Below are 21,156 nucleotides of genomic sequence, written 5' to 3'. Positions count from 1 at the left end.
ATTATGGCATCCAGAAGGACAAACACCGTGACGACTCTTTGTGACTCTGAAAACTGTCGTGTCCAATGATGAAGTTACCAAGTTTAGTCTTTTTGTCCTCACTTTTCCCGAACAGCACGATCCTGAGTGCAGACACTGTAACACAGCAGAGAGACGGATGAAAGATCCAATCTAGATGATTTCAGAGATCATAACCTGTATGGACATTGCTGCATAAAGACATGCATTACTCACAATCTGGTAAAAACACTGAAAAGTATTCCAGCACTATGTGCTGTAAATGACAATCACATAGTGGGGTGCGTGTTGAGGCTCATTTTGTAATGACAGCAGTGTGTCAGGTTAATGGAGAGGGCTACAAGAATCCCAGAGGTTTCTCTTTCTTGTCTGTGTCAACTGTGAGGAAAATCATAAGGATGTGGAAGGATACTGCTACTGTGGATACAAAGCACTATAAAATAGAAAAGATGTGGCAAACCAGAAAAATAGCAGAAACCCTCAAATCACCACCAAAAAACTCCAGGAAGATCTTAGTGCTGATGGTGTTATGGTGCATCGCTCTAAAGTGAGATGAAGGTTGCACAAGGACCAGCTTTATGGTAGGGTAATGTGTAAGAAGCTTTTCTTCATTCTCTGTACAAACAGGGTCATCTAAGATATGCCAACAAATATGTGGAGACACCAGAGTCATTGTGGAGTAAAGTACTCTGGATGGATGCAATGAAGATTGAGTTATAAGAACACAACCATAGAGGCTACACATGGCGAAAGAAGAATACTGAATGCCAGGAGTTGAAGTTGCTCCCCACTAGGGTTGGGCGGTATTAAGGTATACCGGCGGGGCACACAGGTAGCGACTGTATCATTTTTAATACCGTCAATAAAAAAATGCAATCTGCTTATATAAAAGATAAGGATCAAATATTAAACATATTTTATTTGATGCCTTGTGTGGTTGAAACTTCAGTTTTACTTCAGTAGTATAATGTATTTTACTTTGATAAAGAGACGTTTGATAAAGTTTATGAACATGACAGCGAGAGAGAGAGAGAGAGCGAGCCGTAGTCACACCTGTGACCGGGTCCCTTAGAACAGGGGTCTCAAACTCAACTTACCCGGGGGGGGCGCTGGGGGTAGAGTCTGGGTGAGGCTGGGCCGCATAAAAAAAAAAAAGGGTTTCAAATATTCCAAAAAAGTACAACTGGTCCAATCATCTGAATCTTTATTAATAACAGGCCAGAATAGGGATGCAAATTATTGATTAATTTAATACTCGTTAGTTGAATGACCTTATCCATCGATTAACCATTAATTGATAAGCGGCTGGGCCTGAATTTCCCTGTTTCACTAAGACTAAAAGCTAAACATTGTTTACTAAATAAACTGCACGTCATATTCCTTAATGAGTGATTTGCTGTACCTTTGGAGATACAGTACAGACAATGACATTTATGTCGGCTAGTATAACAAATCTATTGTGAATAGAAATTTAAAAAAATATGTCCAGCTGCTTTAACATGAAAATAAGTTGTTCACTGGCTCCTCACACAGACACATGTCAGGAGTCAGGCGTGCACTCCTCTGCAGCGGAGAAATGCGCGAGCATACAGAGACAGAAACGACACGCCGAGCAGAGGCTGCCACTCCTCAAAAAAAAAAATCAAACTAAATATCAGAGTAATACTGACGGGGCAATTAATAATAAACAGGACAAGCCTCAGCAAATAAGTGTGTGTAAACACTAAACTTTGATGTCAAGTGGGGGGCCACAAAATATCGGCTCATGGGCCGCAAAAGAACACTGCTGCGCTTTAGAGGACGAGCCAGAGCTGAGATAGTATTTAGTTTCTGAACGGTGTAGACACAAGCCAACAGTTTGGTGCCGCTGTCTGAGCCCACATTTATAACTTTAATTGGTTCTATTAGAAAAACTTGGCAGCGGAAAACGTGACCGGCAGGTTTTCAGTTTTCCGGACGTGTTTTCATTACCGTGCGTAACTTCTAACATAAACACTGCACAAGGCTCTTAACATAGTAAAATTACAAAAACAAACAGAAACACATACAGTACAGTACTACACACAACAAGGTCAGTGTGCAAATGGCTCTCTTCCTCTCTAACATACACACACAGTGTGTAGACACACAATTATGTGCTAAAATACTCCCTATAACTCCATGTACAAGCCAGAAACTACACTACATGAGCACAGGCCTGCAGGTAAAGGGTTAAATTAATATGGTCATTAAGTTGTTAACTGTAAAAATCACAAATGTTCCCTCCTACCAACAGGGTAAACCACCAACAATCAAGAATGCATGATTATGTAGTGCCATGGCTGTGCAGTCAAAAAATGTGTTTATAATGTAAGTCTATGGGACAAAATGGGAGAAAAAAAGAAAATCCAGTGCTGTGCAAAAACTAATAATGCAATAAAGTCAATTTTTTTACTGATGTTTGACATGACCAAGACTGTAATAAAGGTTAAAAAGAATCCAGTCCACATTCACCTTTTCTATTAAAAATGAGCCATTTTGTGTTTTTTTTTCCAATTTTCAGCACCACCCCTTATAAAATTGGTGATTAAAGGGTTAAAATCATGGGGGAAAATTATTTTTTCACTACTGTTGATTAGAACTGAAGTTAATTAAAAGGTCTATACAAAAAAAAATTCAAAAAAATATTTATCTGATATATTTTTAAAACTGTTAAAGTTAGAGGACGTTTTTGTCCCGAACAACACATTAGGGGGTAAAATTTGCCCACAGTGTACTGTTGACCTATGAAAAATTTTAAAATCATATTTTCAAAAAAATAATAATAATAAGCTTGTTGAGCAAAAATGATTCAATTTGTCCACATATTGACAAAGTTATGGCCAAAATAAACAGAAAAATTTCTCTCAGAGGACAAAAATGTCCCGAACAGTCCATGAGGGTTAACTTACCCCTGCATTTGGGTCCGATTTCTGCACGTCTCATAACAGCTTAGTGGTAAATTTAAAACCTTTACCCCCTCTGTTGTCAGCTGTCATTACAGATCCGTTCTGTCAACCCTCCTCCACCCACGGTAGCACCACATCTTGCCCAAGCCCTAACCTCTCATGTTCTCCAGCCTTCTTCACCACCTCCAGGTCCAGGTCACTCTCACCTCCTGCACTTCCCCTATTTATGATGAGTTCACATCCGGGTCTATAACACCAAAGCACATTCAAATCTGCTATACTGTAATACACTGATAAATGTTAATTCATCTTTGAGTGAGAAGCAAGTAGCAACATTGAAAGCTATAACAGATGGAAACAACCACTTTGGTAACTCTGAGAGAAAACAGCATCCAAACATTAACCTACAGACACATGATTAGTTCCATGCTTAACTGACTTACTGTGAGATGAAGACGACTGGTGTGCTCATTCTTTTAAATGCTCTGATGCCTGTTAAAACACAACATAAATAATAACATATATATATAACATATAAACAAGTTTAATCTCCTGGTGATACAGCACTTACCAGCAGCTTTAATAGTCTTCATGATTGTCTGTGCTTTATTCTGTTTTGGACTCTGATCATCTGGGAAAGGAGCTGTGAAGGTCTCAGGTACATCGTGGAATATTTCACGGCTCAGATGTTCTCCATTGTTCTCCTTCACTATTTGACCCAAACCTGTCAGCAGCTCTTCATGTTCAGTGCCCCTCCTCCTCAGATATCTGTATCTACATTTTCTGATCAGGTCTTTTAATGCAGGACTCTTCAGGAACTCTTCTATCAGAGCTGAGCTCTCCTCTGTGGGCTCTGATATCAGTATCAGAGAGTGATTGAATGATTGATCACTGAATCGTGTCAGCACTCTGCAGAGCCTCTCTTTGTGTCCCTCAGTGAAGTCTTCAGGCTGTAGGACCAGCAGGAACACATGAGGTCCAGGAGCAGAGAGTCTCACACAGTTCTCCATGAACTCTGTCAGTCTGTGTGCAGACAGGTTTGGATGCAGCAGATCTGGAGTGTTGATAAGAACCATGTCTTTGTCCTTCATCTGTCCTCTGACTCTCACACAGCTGTCTGGTTCTTCCTCTGTGTAAAACTTGTTCTTTCCCAGTAAGAAGTTCCCCACTGAGCTCCTCTCAGACCAGCTGCTGCCCAGCAGAACCACCCTCAGCTCAGACACTGTGGAGACAAACACTGTAACTATATTATGTTAATAGTCCATAGTGGTCTCATTTTTTATAACAGGTGTTTTTGTCAACTGATTCTGCTGCACACATTAAAACATGTCTGTCATAAACTGTTAAGAATTTCTTGCCCATCTGTGGTTTATAATGTTATTGTACTTTAAACACATGAAACTGAACATCATAATGTGCAACACTAAGTATTGTTCTGTTTGAAGGATCACTCATTAAACACAGTTTAAAGCAACATAATTCTGACAGACTCACTCTCAGGAGGCAGGAAAGTAAGACTGCTGCTGCGCTTCAGTGGTTGATCTGCAACTATAAAATATAAACAAAATACAATCAGTTCAAATAATTTCAGCTCTGCTGATGGCCAGCTGGATGAAGATGAAGAGAACAAAGAAGAAGCTGCTGAGATAAAATGAATTATCATTGATGCATGTGATACATGCAGGAAGACAGAGGACATAACCAGAGAGCAGCACTGCAAGAGTGGAGACATTCATGTTTACATCATTCTAGAATATTGTTTTTTACAGTGTAATGCATGAATATGATCCATGTATAGATGAAGTTTAGCAGCAGACGGTCGGTGTGGCTGACCGACCATGACCATCCTATACCGTCCTATATTTAAATATTTTTATAGATACAAATCAATATTTCTTCAACAGGTCCGGGCCAAGATGGCGCAAAGTCAACACGTTTTTTAAGAAGTCTCCAGAAAAATAGGACTCCAAGCTGATTTACCACGGTATTTATGAAACCAAAATGAAATCCTTGGTTTAGTTAATTAAAGAACTTAAGCTTAAATACTAAAACGGCCGAAAAAAAAAACACTCCACAACTCAGCAACCGGACTTCAACTTTAGTTAGCCATCAGTTAGCTAAACCTTTCAAAAGCCAAGATGAGCGGTGCCAAAAGATAAGACACCAAGCGTTCCAGAACTAGATGTCCGCCAACCGCCAACCACACTCTGCCCACCGATGGAAACTGGAGCCGCGAGTGTCTTGGTCCTCCTCAGGTCCAGGTTGTGGACCTGAGGAGGACCAAGACACTCGCGGCTCCAGTTTCCATCGGTGGGCAGAGTGTGGACATTGTGGAGGATTACAAATACCTGGGAGTGGTGTTGGACAATAAACTGGACTGGACTAAAAATACTGAAGCCCTCTACAAGAAGGGCCAGAGCCGCCTCTATTTTCTGAGGAGGCTCCGGTCCTTTAACATCTGTCGGACTATGCTGAGGATTTTTTATGAGTCTGTGGTTGCCAGTGCCATTTTGTTTGCTGTTGTGTGCTGGGGCAGCAGACTGAGAGCAGCGGACACAAACAGACTCAACAAACTGATCAGAAGGGCCGGGGATGTGGTGGGGGTGGAGCTGGACTCCCTGACAGCAGTGTCAGACAGAAGGATGCTGTCTAAGCTGCAGGGGATCCTGGAGAACAGCTTCCATCCTCTACACCACGTGCTGCTGAAGTGCAGGAGTACGTTCAGTGCCAGACTGATCCCTCCCAAATGCAGTACTGAGCGCCACAGGAGGTCCTTCCTTCCTGTGGCCATCAAACTGTACAACACCTCCCTCTGAGACCAGAACACACTGTCTTGTAATCTTATCCATATTGGATTTATTCAGACAAGATTTTACTGCACATGGTACAAGTTGTATTATATATGACTTTAGTCTCCACTTGCCAGGATTGACTTGAATGTATATTAATGTTTAGAATTTATTAGGTTTTTATCTTATATTTTTATTTTTATTTTTTACGCTCACTACTTTACCTTATTAGTATTTCTGTCTTTTTGAGTATACATGGAGCACCTGGAACGAAAACAATTTCCCCCCGGGGATCAATAAAGTATTTCTGATTCTGATTCTGAAAGACGATGATCAATGAACATGACTACACTGATGTGAACATTTTTGAGGACCTGGAAACTGACCCGGAATTTACTCCTCTCCCTGAGACACCGATTAACAGCCTGGCTCCGAAAAAATCCTGCAGCGGTGAGCCAGAACCGTCCTTGCGATCCATTTTGAAAGCTGTAAACGACAGAGTGGAAGAGGTAAAACTCTCATCGACCAAAACTCAGAGGACAAAAATCCATTGGATATTTGCACAAAGAGGTCGATGAAATAAAAGAAGACAACAAAGTGCTGAAGACAAAATGTGAAAAGTTTGAGACCGAGATTGGGATGTTACAAGAGCGGGTCGCGGATGCAGAACGCTACAAGCGCAGGTGGTGTGTTCGTCTTTATGGTTTGCCTGAACACGACCAAGAAAATGTCAAAGAGAAGGTGACGAGCATCTGCCAAAAGGTGGCCCCTGAACTGGGACCGAGAGCCGCTGATGGGATTGACGTTGTCCACCGGCCGGGAAGACGTGACGGTAACAAGGCCAGAGGGATCATCATTCTTTTCACCTATCGCACACTGAGAGATGAGATCTGGAGAAATGCAAAAACAACTCCTTTCTGCATGACAACAAGCTGCGCTTTGGAGAAGATCTCAAGAAGGAAGATAAGGATGCCAGAGCTGTGGCCCATCATTGAAAAGGCTCGCAAGGATGGAAAGAAGGCATACTTCGTGGGACGCAAAGGCTACGTGGAGGCAAAAGAAATACGACGCACATCTTGACTGCTAACTAACAGAAAGGAACGTTTACCATTGGTCATTTAAAGGTGATCTGTTTTCACTATATCATTTTTGTTCTCACTACGTGAAGCTGAGTATAAGTTCTTAATCTACACTCAACAAAAATATAAACGCAACACTTTTGTTTTTGCTCCCATGTTTCATGAGATGGACTTGAAGATCTAAACTTCATTCCAGATACACAATATTACCATTCCTCTCAAACATTGTTCACAAATCTGTCTAAATGTGTGATAGTGAGCACTTCTGCTTTGCTGAGATAATCCATCCCACCTCACAGGTGTGCCACATCAAGATGCTGATCTGACATCATGATTAGTGCACAGGTGTACCTCAAACTGCCCACAATAAAAGGCCACCCTGAAATGTGCATTTTGTTTCTGCTTTATTGGCGGTCTGGGGACTCAGAACCAGTCAGTATCTGGTGTGACCACCATTTGCCTCATGCAGTGCAACACATCTTCTTCGCATAGAGTTTATCAGATTGTCTATTGTGGCCTGTGGAATGTTGGTCCACTCCTCTTCAATGGCTGTGCGAAGTTGCTGGATATTAGTGGGAACTGGTGCACGCTGTCGTATACGCCGGTCAAGCACATCCCAAACATGTTCAATGGGTGACATGTCCGGTGAGTATGCTGGCCATGCAAGAACTGGGACATTTTCAGCTTCCAAGAATTGTGTACAGATCCTTGCAACATGGGGCCGTGCATTATCTTGCTGAAACATGAGGTGATGTTCATGGATGTATGGCACAACAATGGGCCTCAGGATCTCATCACGGTATCTCTGTGCATTCAAAATGCCATCACTAAAATGCACCTGTGTTCTTCGTCCATAACAGATGCCTGCCCATACCATGACCCCACCACCACCATGGGCCACTCGATCCACAACATTGACATCAGCAAAGCGCTCACCCACATGACGCCACACACGCTGTCTGCCATCTGCCCTGAACAATGTAAACCGAGATTCATCCGTGAAGAGAACACCTCTCCAACGTGCTAGACGCCATCGAATGTGAGCATTTGCCCACTCAAGTCTGTTACGGCGACGATCTGGAGTCAGGTTAAGACCCCGATGAGGACGACGAGCATGCAGTTGAGCTTCCCTGAGACGGTTTCTGACAGTTTGTGCAGAAATTGTTTGGTTATGCAAACCAATTGTTTCAGCAGCTGTCTGAGTGGCTGGTCTCAGACGATCTCGGAGGTGAACCTGCTGGATGTGGAGGTCCTGGGCTGGTGTGGTTACTCGTGGTCTGCGGTTGTGAGGCCGGTTGGATGTACTGCCATATTCTCTGAAACGCCTTTGGAGACGGCTTATGGTGGAGAAATGAACATTCAATGCACGAGCAACAGATCTGGTTGACATTCCTGCTGTCAGCATGCCAATTGCACGCTCCCTCAATGCTTGTGGCATCTGTGGCATTTTGCTGTGAGACAAAACTGCACATTTCAGGGTGGCCTTTTATTGTGGGCAGTTTGAGGTACACCTGTGCACTAATCATGATGTCAGATCAGCATCTTGATGTGGCACACCTGTGAGGTGGGATGGATTATCTCAGCAAAGCAGAAGTGCTCACTATCACACATTTAGACAGATTTGTGAACAATGTTTGAGAGGAATGGTAATATTGTGTATCTGGAATGAAGTTTAGATCTTCAAGTCCATCTCATGAAACATGGGAGCAAAAACAAAAGTGTTGCGTTTATATTTTTGTTGAGTGTAGTTTTGGTTTTGATATGACGATTCAGGAGTCATTATATTTGGTTTTCGTCTTATTAAGAGTTCTCTTCATAAAACAAGTTGGATTTAAATGTTCTGTCTGTTAATACAAGGGGTCTGCGTGACAACATTAAAAGAAAAGCTTTCTTTTTATTCTCATCTTTCTTCAAGAATGTCATTCTAATTTAGAAGATGTATCATTTTGGAAAAACCAGTGGGGCAAAGACTTGTGGTTTGCACATGGCACCAACAAATCTGCAGGAGTTGCAATATTAAAAGATAATTTTAAAGGTAAAATTTTAGACGTAACATCTGATAGTAAAGGGCACTGGATTATTGTTGTTGTTGAATTTCACTCTAATACACGTTTGCTGGGTAATGTGTATGGTTATAATCTGATAATCTAAATATAAGTCTGCTGAACGAGTTAAAAGATGCTATTACCTTTCTAGGCATTAAATACACTTCAGCAGGGGTGATATTAGGAGGAGATTTTAACATGGTCTGGTCAAACCAGTTGGACAGATATGTTACACATCGCTGATAATATCAGGTTAGTTTTATAAAGAGTTGATCCCTGGAGATCCTCTAATTCTTTTTTTGGATTATCAAAAAGCCTTTGACACAGTTAGTCATAAATTTATCTTTGATACATAATGTTTTCTAAATTTTGGAAATTTTTTTATCAAAGCTTTTAAGACTCTGTCTAAGGATAATAATAGTGCTGTAAAACTTCTCTATCGTACATCACACAGATTTAACATTAATGAAGGTGTGAGACAAGGCTGTCCAGCCTCACCTTATACTTTTTTACTGGTGGGACAAATTTTAAATTATTTAATCCGACAAAGCTCCTTTAAGGGAATCCAGGTCCTTGATCGGGAACTCAAAATATCACAATTAGCGGATGATACAACAATTGTCTTGAAGAGTTCTGAGGAAGTACCAGTGGCCTTATCTGTAATATCTACGTTCTCTGATATTTCTGGACTTAAACTTGATTTTAATAAATGTGAGATCCTAACTTTACATCACACTCAATTAGGAAATATATGTGGCATCCCTGTGAAAGATACTGCAACTTATCTTGGTGTAAAAATCTCCACAAAGTATAACGAGGTGACAAAGAACTTTACACCAGCTGTTGAAGCCATCAAGAAGAAATGTAACAGCTTGTCAGAGACTTATCTATATGTGGTAGAGTGTTGTTAAGCAAAGCAGAAGGAATGTCAGGAGCCTCTTACCTTTTTTCAACACTAGATGGCCCCAAACATCTCTGCTCTGAACTAGACAGAATTCTATTTAATTTCATATGGAAAAACAAATTTCATAAAATAAAGAAAACAATTCTTTCGAATCCATTAGCTGAAGGAGGTTTAGATGTCTTGACCTTTACCACATTTAATCAAGTATTAAAAATAAACTGGATGAAAAGATTTCACAAAAACCCAAATAGTTTATGGAATATCTTCCCAAATTACGTTTTCAATAACATGGGGGGGGGGGGGGTCTAAATTTCCTTCTACGCTGTCCCTTTAAGATCGGAAAACTTCCAGTGAAACTAACTTTCATCAGCAGGTTTTACAGTGTTGGTCTTTATTATATAAACACAATTATTCACCTCACAACTGTATTCTATGGAATAACGCTGGCATCTTATATAAGAGCAGGTCTCTATATTTACAGAATTGGAATAATGAAAATATAAACACTGTGAACCAATTATTAGACGACAGTGGCGTCCATGTGATCACAAGAGTTTCTGTAGCAAGCACCTCAAAAAGAGTTTGAGATGGTGAAGAAGTCAAGAAGTCAATTGAAAATGTTAATTTCAGGGAATACCCCATTACCATTGAAGGAATAAATCTAGTCCATAAGAAATGCACAAACAAATATGTTAGAAATAATTTTGTCCAAATCTCAAACCCTATTTGAAGAACAGGTGGCATCTGTCAGTAAAAAACAGTGGAACTCAATCTTCTTACTACCTTATAAATCTTATAAATACATAATTACAAATAAAGTTAAAGGATGTTTAAAATAACACATCGATATTACCCAGTTAAAGATTATTTATGTCGTTTTCTCCCAAATATATCCAATCAATGCTCCTTTTGTCAGGGTGAGGGAGAAAGTATGGAGCATGTCTTTGTGGAATGTTTCATGTTAACATCTTTTGGTCAAATTTACAACATTATCTAAAACTAATATTGGGTAAAGATGTTGAACTTCCAAAACTGCAAATCTTGCTCATATCTAATAACTGCACATTTACTAAAGGTGAAGTTTATATTGTAAACCTAATTATAATCCTTGCAAAATATTCTATACACAAAATGAAATGGAATAACAAAGGGCCCTCTTGGCATAATTTTAAAGTAACAGATTTAAAAATATATTTAGCCTCCATCAATAAACTCAAACTAATAAGAAATTATTCAGAACGATTGCACTTATTGAAAATGTTGATATTGCTGTAACTTAGCAGACTCTTTGCTTTATGTGTTGTTGTCGTTTATTTTATTTGTTGTTCATATTATGTTCATATGTGTAAATTGTAAGTGACATTGTTATAAATAAAGATTCATAAAAAAAATTCTTCATCATGTGACCAAGTGACAAACCAATAAGGAGCTGTGTCTTATCTGTGTCCTTATATGCCACAGCTCAGGGCTGAGGAGACTTGGTCACATGACATGGAGACACATCAAAGCAGCTTCACTGCAGTTCATCCTCACTGAGGAGTTCAGACTATGTTTACACTCAGGTTCAATGTGACTTTAATGATGTAACAGGATCAGAGAGCTTCATGTGGACAGAGGGAGGACAATAATAAAGTCTGAGTGGACTCACCTGGTCCTGCAGACGCCATGATGAGCTCTGCTGAGAGGATCACTGAGAATATCAGCTGAGGGCAGAAGTTAGTGAATGTTCTGTTAATGTACTGTTCACACACAGCAATGAAATGATCTGTAGCTGATCTGATCAGCTGGACCTGTGTAAGTGTTTCTGAAGTTTAACCTGCGTCCTGTCACAGAAATCTAAGATGGCGGCTGAACTGCAGGTATCAATAAAATGAGTTGTTGGTGTCGAAGTGAAAACACTTGAGATGTTTCCACATTTAAACTGAATCTGATCCACAGACTTATGAACTTATAAACTCTTCCTATAAACATATAAAATCTTCGTATTTGACTTGTTTTCCTTCATCTTCCTCCTCAAACTCACCTGATGATGATCAATACTCTGTTCTTCTGTGTCCTCTCGGGTCAATACATCTGATCAGTGTGTTATGGACAGGCTGCTCTGAGTTACTCCTGCATTAAACACTCTTTGTTCCAGCAGCACGTGCGTCTTTAATCGGGCAGTGTACTGGAGGTCACGAGAGGTGATTAACGTCGCGCGATCAGCTGATCGGTTGAATTTCTGACATGTTTGATATTTTTGTCGGCCCTCGTGAGAGTATCGCACAGTTTAAGCAGAGATACCCGAAGGCTGTTTTTCCTCCACTGCGCATGCGTTTGCCGAACACGGTCGACGTCACTGCGCCTACACGATAACAAACATGGCGGCGCCCACACAGCGTTGGAAAAACTTGATGGAGGCTGTAGCTGTGTCCCATTTCAGGGTCTGCATCCTTCGGAGTGCGCATTTTAAGGCCGCTTACGTCACAAAGCTGCACGAAGGCTGTCCCAATTCGCCAAAAGTCGAAGGGTCCTTCAAATGCGTCCTCCTTTTGCCTGAATTTGGAGGATGCATCGCTACCATCCTTCGTGGCCTTAAATATCCCAAGATGCTTTGCGGGCCTATTTTTTTCAACAGTAAAATGACGGACCAAGCGAGAGAGGGGGAGAGAGAGAGAGAGGGGGGGAGAGAGAGAGAGAGAGAGGACAGACCTCAGCTCATACAGAGGATGTTGGACAGCAGTGATTTTATGTTCTGTGTTATTTAAATGTTACTTATTAAATTGTGTATTAAATCGTTCTTGTCTCTGTGTTCTTAAACTCTTCTAACCTTGTTACATATGTGTTTCATCACCTATTTATAATTGAAGTAAACTTTTGAACAACTTCTCAGTGACACAGTAAATCATTTATTGTTCTGTTATGTACAATATTTACAAAGACACAGTTTGAACATTTCTAACTATTTACCAGTGGGCATTATGAAAATGTACAGTTTATTATTTATAAAGATCAGCAGAAAATACTATTCACAAAGAACATATATATAAATGTTTGGCTGAGCAGGAGTCCTTGGTGGTTTCAGGGTTATTTGCAGGGTTCTTACACATTTAGCTATTTAATTTAAAGTATTCAAATTACAAACAGACCCTGTATCAAGTCTTACAATTGAATCAAATATAAATTACATTTAATCATATTTGTCTATCTACTGGTTATATGACTAGCGTTTGCTCAGTAACCGGTATATTAATTATGATCAATAATATGGTTAAACAGCAGCTTACCGTCACCTCCCCACTGCGCTCTCCCAGCCTGAAGAAAATGAGCCGTCACCGGTTTTGCTGCCGCTGGAGCCGCCTCTCCTCTTCCTCCAACAACAAATACATATATTAAAAAATTCCAAATTTCTAAATCCACACTGTTGTCCCGTTTGTTGTGTGTCCGTGTTGTGTCGCTGTCGCTGCTTTTGTTTTTCCCGGGGCAAAATTTATGACGTCGCGCCACAATCAGGAAGTGCTTTGAAGGCCAGACCGTCCCATTTACCAACGGTGGAGGATCCTCCGGAGGATCCTCAGGAGGACACGGCCTCCTGAGGATCCTCCGGAGGATCCTCAGGAGGACGCGGCCTCCTGAGACCACGTAGGCTGCGTCCTCCGAAGGATGTAGACCCTGAATTGGAACACAGCTATGGTGTCATTAATCAGCTCCTACAGAGCTCCAGATAAGATATAGATCACACACACTTTTATCAAAAACTCATCAAACGTTACACAAGCACATTGTGTCAGGATGAGTATAATGCTACAATATATCAGTGTAATGCTAATAACTGTTTCTTTCACATATGTATTGTAGAAGCATGAAACCAGTGAAACCTGTAGTCGAACGAGACGTGCATGGGCAGTCAAATCCCAAAGAATCCATCAACCAACAACACACAGCGCAATTCACTTCATTCTCCACTAGATGTCCTACTCGAGCACTGTGTCACTGAAGCCTCGAGTAATGAACCATTTCTTGAATCAGGTGTGGAGGCTTCAACAAAGCCTCGATCACCCATCACTAAACAGATTGTCCCTCTTTGTTGTGGTCATGATGGTGTAACCCAGGTCCCACGTAGTTAAAAAACTGAAGTGGTTAATACTATGGGACAGGGCCTGGGCTCGGTTTCTAATCAACTTGAATAATGACCACAACTGTTTATTAAAATGCTAAAGAATCCCTTTACAGGTGTTTATTCAGAAAATTACATGAAATGTTTTATATGAAAAAAATAACAAAATGAGGAAGTATGCTTTATGCAAATAAGGATTTTCAAAATAAAATTCACAAGTCAACCTAACCTGGTTAGGTAATTAAACTACAACTACAACTTTTACTTGTATCCTAAAACTCAGATGAAAAAACTCTCTTTGTATATTTCACAGTAAATAAAATCGGATAGCTTCCAGAATTTTTATTAATTAACATAAATCCTGTACAAAGACCAAAGTACAAATATAATCTTTGTATCATGTTAAATTATGCCCTGATGCCACTTTTGTGTGTGTCTTGTGTGTTTACCTTTTGTCATGCTTCTCTCTTGTTTAGAACAATCCTGCAAAGAATGGGCCTGGAGGGTGGAGCCATGTTACTAAAATGTTTAAAAAGAGGCAAATAATAATTAGTTCAACAGAGCTGTTTCCAAAGCAGCTTGAAATAGAAATAGCTATAAAATCTAAAGGTCATCATGGTCAACCCTCCTCCAGGGCAGACACCTCAGCAGACAGCTGATCCCGTCAGGGAGCCCCACTGGCTGCCTCCAGCCCGGTCTCCCCCTCATCCTCCAGCATGTCCTCCTGCACTCCATCCTCTGGGGCCATGATGTCACCGGCACCCAGGCAGATGTTGTGCAGGCGGGCACATGCTGTGATGACCTGTGGAAAAGAAGAAGAAAAAGATTTCTTAATTGTGATTCAATTTTATATAATTACTTAAAAGGTATTCACCACTTACAACAAGTGGTAGTAACATACCTGAGGCACAAAGGTGTGGTGCACCTCCAGCGCTTGGAGGACGATGTATCACCACCTCGTCTTCATCATAGAAGATTCCAGGGCACGCTCTATGATGGATGGAACTCGCCAGCCAGAAGAGGAAAACCAAGGTCTCTATTGTGGCACCCCACCTGTGTCTTCTTTCCTGGTGTAGAAGCTCCAGCAGCACCACCAGGGGCTCTCTGCTCAGCCAGAAATCTTGAACCTGTTCATTGATTCGGCAGTACATCAGCCCTGTCTGGAGACATGAGGGTAAGAACAAGAGGATTCCACGACAGCAACTGGATTTTAGCTGATTCTACTGAATGTTAACAGTTCAGACCAATAATGCTTTATTTACTTTGGCTTCTGATAATTAATGACACAAAAGTAAAGCAGTGATTTAAGTCAGTGTTATTTACAGGGTTCTAACACATTTAACTAATCAATTCAAAGCATTAAAATTACAAACTTATCCCTGTATCAAGTCTTAAAAATGAATAAAATATAAATAACTACTAAATGTAACCATATTTGTCAGTCTACTGGTCATAGCTAGCGTCTGCTCAGTAGCTGGTATATTAATTATGATCAATAATATGGGTTAAACAGCAGGTGAACGTTACCTCCCCACTGAGCTCTCCTAGCCGGAAAGAAATGAGCTGGCGCCGATTTCGCTGCCGCCAGAGCCGCCTCTCCTCTTCCTCCGGCAACAAATACATTTTTTTTAAAAAATACAAAATTTCCATCGTCTGCTGCCTCATTTGCTTGCTGTTTTGTTTTAGTCTGTTGTGTCGCTTGTCTGCTGTGTTGTTTGTTGTGTAGTCCGTGTTGTGTCGTCTGTCCGCTTTTGTTTTTCCCGGGCTTGGGGGGTAAAAGTTATGACGTCAATCAGGAAGTGCTCCGAAGTCTAGACCCATTTAATTCAATTCAATTCAATTCAGTTTTATTTATATAGCGCATATTACAATCAGACATTGTCTCAAAGCGCTTCACAGGAACCCCCCTAAGAGCACTGTGGCAAGGAAAAACTCCCTTTAAGAGGAAGAAACCTTGAGCAGGACCCGTCAACTTAAGGGGGAACCAGTCCTGTTGCTAGTCAGAGAGGATGAGGGAGAGAGAGAGAGAGAGAGAGAGGATGAGGGAGAGAGAGAGAGAGAGAGGATGAAGGAGAGAGAGAGGAGAGAGAGGAGCAAACATGATACAAACATGATACAGTACAGAGCAAACATGACAGCAAGATGAAACAGTGATTATATTGTAATAGATGTATATATATCGTCAGTCCATAGGTAGGAATAGTAATTTGATAGCAAGGATGAGCAGCAGGGGCTAGTGAAGTCGATGAGCACAGGAGAGATCAGGGACCAGACTGCAGGTCATCATGCAGGTCTGAGACCTGCAAAGAGAGAGAGAGAGAGCGAGGCACAGAACTACAAGGAAGACAGTGAACACAGATTATGAGACGATATTACCCAGTATGATCCAGACTAAGGAGAGTGGAGGAGAGGTCAGAGGGTGAGAGGGAAACTGCTCAGAGGATCGTGTTTGTGCGTGACAACGTAGAGCAGGAGAGACTTCACGGGCCGGACTGCAGGTCATCATCCAGGTCTTGAGACCAGTGTGAGCCAGACTAAGGAGAGAAAAGGAGAGGTTAGAGGGTGAGAGGGAAATTGCTCAGTGGATCATGTTTGTGCCCCCCGACAACGTAGGCCTAGAGCAGCATAGCTGTGCTACACACTAGGTCTAAGGCTAACTGTACGCCTTACTAAACAGAAAAGTTTTAAGTCTAGTCTTAAAGGTGGAGGCAGTGTCTGCCTCTCGGACCCAGATTGGTAACTGGTTCCATAATAGCGGTGCCTGATAGCTGAAAGCTCGTCCTCCCATTCTGCTTCTATGAATCCTAGGAACTACTAGTAAACCTGCACTCAGAGATCTGAGTGTCCTATTAGGAACATATGGTACAATCAGGTCCTGCAGATACAATGGAGCAAGTCCATGAAGAGCCTTGTAGGTTAGAAGAAGGATCTTGAAGTGTATTCTTGAGTCCACTGGGAGCCAGTGAAGAGACGCTAGGACAGGAGAGATATGATCCCTTTGGCTGCTTCCTGTCAGAACTCTAGCTGCTGCGTTCTGGATCAGCTGCAGACTGTTGATGGAGTAATGTGGACATCCTGACAATAAAGAGTTGCAGTAGTCCAGTCTTGAAGTGACAAAAGCATGGATGAGCTTTTCAGCATCACTCTGAGAGAGGATGCTCCTGATCTTAGTAATATTACGCAGGTGAAAGAAAGCGGTCTTGGAGAACTGTTTAATATGAGAGACAAACGACATGTCTTGATCAAAGATAACTCCAAGGTTCCTCACAGTCGTACTGGAGGCCAGAGTAATTCCATCCAGAGAGAAAGTATTATCTGATAAACTAGTTCTGAGATGTTTAGGTCCAAAAACAATGACCTCAGTCTTGTCCGAGTTTAATAGTAAAAAGTTGGAGGACATCCAGTCCTTTATGTCCTTTAGACACGCCTGTAGTCTGACTAGCGGCTCCGTTTCTTCAGGCTTCATGGATAAATACAGCTGGGTATCATCAGCATAACAATGAAAGTTTATGCCGTGCTTCTGGATGATGTTTCCTAGAGGGAGCATGTAGAGGGTGAACAGGATCGGTCCGAGCACAGAACCCTGTGGAACACCGTGGTTAACCCTTGTACCTGTGGAAGACACAACGTTAGTGTGAACAAAATGAAATCTGTCAGATAAATATGATTTAAACCAGCGCAGTGCTGTTCCTGTAATCCTGATCTCGTGTTCCAATCTGTGTAGCAGGATGCGATGATCTACGGTGTCAAAGGCAGCACTGAGATCCAGTAGAACGAGTACAGAGACGAGACCCCGGTCCGATGCCATGAGGAGGTCATTGGTGACTTTAAGCAGTGCTGTTTCTGTGCTGTGATGGGCTCTGAAACCAGACTGGAAAGCATCAAACAGACTGTTACTACACAGGTGGTCGTTTAGCTGACTTACAACAGCTCTTTCGAGTAGTTTGGAGATACCATTGGTTGAGGATCCTACTGAGACCGCATAGGGTGCGTAGGATGCAGACCCTGAATTGGGACACAGCTAATAAATGCACTTTAACCCGTTGCAGGCCTGGTTATGAAGCTTGTGTGCTCTGAGGCAAAACGGCTCCAAAGAATATTATATTAGAAGTTACGTCTCTCCCTCTCTCACTTCTCTGCGCTGTCATGTAGGGACGTCATGTTCATAAAGTTGAAGTGTAACGTATTTGCAGCAGAGAATGATTCTGTGGCTCGTGGGTGGCGGGCGGACACACACACACACACGGACGGATGGACACACACGCTGACACACGGACAAAGTAGTCGATTACTAGTCGACTATATAAACAGTCATTAGTTGCAGCCCTACAAGGCAACAGAGAATGTTCTGACCCGGGTCAGTAAAGCTTTAGTCTCTGAGATTTGAGCGCACTCGTCCACTATAATCTAGTTCAAGTGTAGCTAGCGTGCTTTGTGGTCTGTTGGTGCTGGAGCTCAGTGAACAGAAATGTTAACCTTGCTCAGGGAGTTCCTACCACCTCGTAGCGTCCTCCGTTCAACCGTACCACGCCCCAGCAGCGTCCTCTTTGCTGGCAACACCGCAGCGGTCCGGTCGTCCAGCCCTCCAAGCACCTCAGGTCCTCAGGTCCTCCGGCGCAGCAGGCAGCTAGCGCTGTTAGCTATTTAAGCTAGCAGCTGTCTCTCTGGGAAACCGTCTGGAAAAAAGTCTTCCAGGTGGAATTGTTATGTGAGGTGTAGGTTCTTTTACAGGACCCAGACGCAGACAAAGTAAAGTTCAACAAAAAGGAGCTTTATTTAAAGCTAAACTACAAAACAAAGACCATAGGAGCAGGTGAACTTAAGGAGGGCTACTGAAAACAGTGCCAGTCAAAAATGCAAAAATAAAAGTACAAATAAACACAAAAGAAAGGAGGTCAAAAACAAAACCAAACCTGAGAAAGAAGGGAGGACAAGGAAACATGGCGGAAGAAGGAGGACGACGAATTGATGGAAGGCAGGGGTTCACACGGGGTTCACATGGGGGAAGAACTGACAAAGACAAAGGGAAAGCACAGGGCTTACAAAGAGGAGAGATGACACAGGTGAACACAATTAGGGAGGAGCAGGTAATCAGGGAGGAGGAACAGAAGGAGAGAGGGAAGGACTGAGGAGGAGCAGAAAAAAGAAATACACAGGAAACTAAATAACAAACTAAACAATATAACAACAAAAGACAGACAGTGACAGTGAGCTGAACCCTCCAGGGTCCGGGTGGAAGACCACCAGAGATGGAGACGCGGACCTGCCTGGGTCCAGGCGGAAGACCACCAGAGATGGAGACGCGGACCCGCCTGGGTCCGGGCGGAAGACCACCAGAGATGGAGACGCGGGCCCTACAGGGTCCGGGCGGAAGACCACCAGCGATGGAGACGCGGAACCTCCTGGGTCCGGGCGGAAGACCACCAGAGATGGAGACGCAGACCCTCCTGGGTCCGGACGGAAGACCACCAGAGATGGAGACGCGGACCCTCCTGGGTCCGGGCGGAAGACCACCAGCGCCGACGAGGCTGCGGACCCTCCGGGGTCTGGGCAGAAAGCCGGCGAGGACGAGGCTGCGGACCCTCCTGGGTCCGGGCGGAAGGTCAGAGCCGAGGACGAGGACCCTCCGGGGTCCGGACAGGAGGCCAGAACTGAGGGAGGCCCACCGGTGTCGGGACTGGAGACCAGAGGCGAAGAACCACCGGCGTCGGGGCCAGCAGGGTCTGGGCTAGCCCTCAGAAGAGGAGGCCCATCAGGACTGGAGCTGGAGCTCGGGGATGGTGGACCGCCGGGGTCAGGACGAGGACTCAGGATAGGAGGCCCACCAGGACCGGAGCAGAGGCTCGGGAGCGGTGGACCACTAAGGTCAGGACAGGAAGCCGGGGGCGGAACCCCACTAGGATTAGGACAGGAGACTGGGGACGGAACCCCACCAGGGTCAGGACTGGGACCCGGAGCTGAGGGTTCATCAGGGCCTGGGCTGGAACCCAGGGCCAAAGCCCCTTTAGCGTTGAGGAAAGACACCCCTACAGTCAGTGTCAATGCTGCTAATGTTCCAAGGTATAAAAAATCCAAAAGCTCGCGGCAGATAAATCCTTGGAGGCGGCACCGAAACACCCACCCTCGGGTGGTGCAGGAGGAGGTGACGTTATCAGGAGTCCGCCCTCTGAAGGAGCGGGGAGGAGCGACGTCGTCTGGAGTACGCCCTCTGACGGAGCGGGGAAGAGCGACGCCGTCTGTAGTCCGCCCTCTGACGGAGCGGGAAGACCTGCCCCTCTGGGTTGAACGGAGCCATCGGCCTCTGAGGGAACACCCAGGGAGAGATGAGCTGGGGGCGACATCGTCGACCTGCCAGCTGAAGCAGGAACAGGCGAGGAGGGAGTGGTAGCAGGGGCTGGGCGAACGGCCCAGGCAGGGAGTGCTGGAGCCACCGGAGGGGGGAACTCCTCCATCTTCCGGAACACAGGGTGGTAGGTTGAGAGCATCCACGGCTCAGTGGATGAGCCGTGGATGGACTCCAAACAGCAGAACTAGCGCTCCTCTCGCGCCATTTTCATTCTCCCGCTCCTGTCTTCTCCCGTGCGCGAGAGCTTGCGAGACTACAGGAAGTCACGTCAACAAGAAAAAACATCATTTGACTTTCAAAATAATAAAAGTCAAATAATAATATAATGAACTGAAACACAGCTCTCCAACAGAGATGCATAATTATCAGCGTGTTATTTCTGGACCATGAATTTAAATTATGAAATGAAATAAACTGATGTGGATCAGGTTCCATGAGCTCACAGACACTGTCAGCTGGTAGAGAGGACTCAAGGCGCAGGCAAAGGATTCAGCTTCCAGGTGAGTTTTATTGAAAGAACAAAACCCAAACCCACAAAATACTAAACTAAATCATGAAAAACCAACAAAAACATTCCACTGATTAACAATTGTAATGACACATATTGAACTTGTCCTGGATGTTAAAAAAAAAGAGAAACATTTCAAACAAGGAACCTACAGGAACCTACAGGAACCCAGGGAGAACAGAAACCAAAGAAGTTTCAGGGAGAGCTCAGTTATATTAGTATCCAGTGGCTTTTAGTGATCCTGTTTTAACAGGCTGAGGTTTCAGCTGGTCTGAGTCTCCCTCTGATTATTAATGACTGATGTGTGTTTGTCCCTCTTGTTGCTCTGAGTCCTGTGAATGAAGCTTTGCATCCAGCATCTGAATACATTCAATATTTAGGTGATTTACAGTAATTTGTTTCAGTCAAATATTGGTTGTAATGCAATTTAGTAGTATGTGTTAT

General features: G+C 43.1%; 1 protein-coding gene and 1 pseudogene across 1 annotated transcript; both read right to left on the bottom strand.

Annotated features, from left to right (window-relative positions):
- Window positions 1-21,156, bottom strand: part of LOC114441222 (uncharacterized) — an 82,338-nt pseudogene that overhangs the window by 48,409 nt on the left and 12,773 nt on the right.
- On the bottom strand, window positions 2,840-12,175 carry LOC114440980 (GTPase IMAP family member 2-like). Its single transcript, XM_028413678.1, has 6 exons — window positions 11,786-12,175; window positions 11,411-11,465; window positions 4,440-4,493; window positions 3,517-4,167; window positions 3,389-3,437; window positions 2,840-3,192 (listed from the first exon to the last, which is right to left on the bottom strand). The coding sequence occupies exons 2-6, from the start codon at window positions 11,427-11,429 to the stop codon at window positions 3,051-3,053; spliced, it is 915 nt and encodes a 304-aa protein (XP_028269479.1). The 5' UTR covers window positions 11,430-11,465; window positions 11,786-12,175; the 3' UTR covers window positions 2,840-3,050.

This window comes from Parambassis ranga, chromosome 9 (assembly GCF_900634625.1).
Source record: "Parambassis ranga chromosome 9, fParRan2.1, whole genome shotgun sequence".
NCBI classification, from domain to species: domain Eukaryota; kingdom Metazoa; phylum Chordata; class Actinopteri; family Ambassidae; genus Parambassis; species Parambassis ranga.
The sequence above is the reverse complement of the archived record's forward strand: the minus strand, read 5'-3'. Positions and strand labels throughout refer to the sequence as shown.

Bases quoted from the DNA above. Each gene is read 5' to 3' on its own strand.
- LOC114440980 (XM_028413678.1), bottom strand. The intron at 4,168-4,439 runs GTGAGTCTGTCA...TTGTCTCCACAG, and splicing joins TACTTTCCTGCCTCCTGAGA to TGTCTGAGCTGAGGGTGGTT. The intron at 3,438-3,516 runs GTAAGTGCTGTA...GTGTTTTAACAG, and splicing joins GAAGACTATTAAAGCTGCTG to GCATCAGAGCATTTAAAAGA.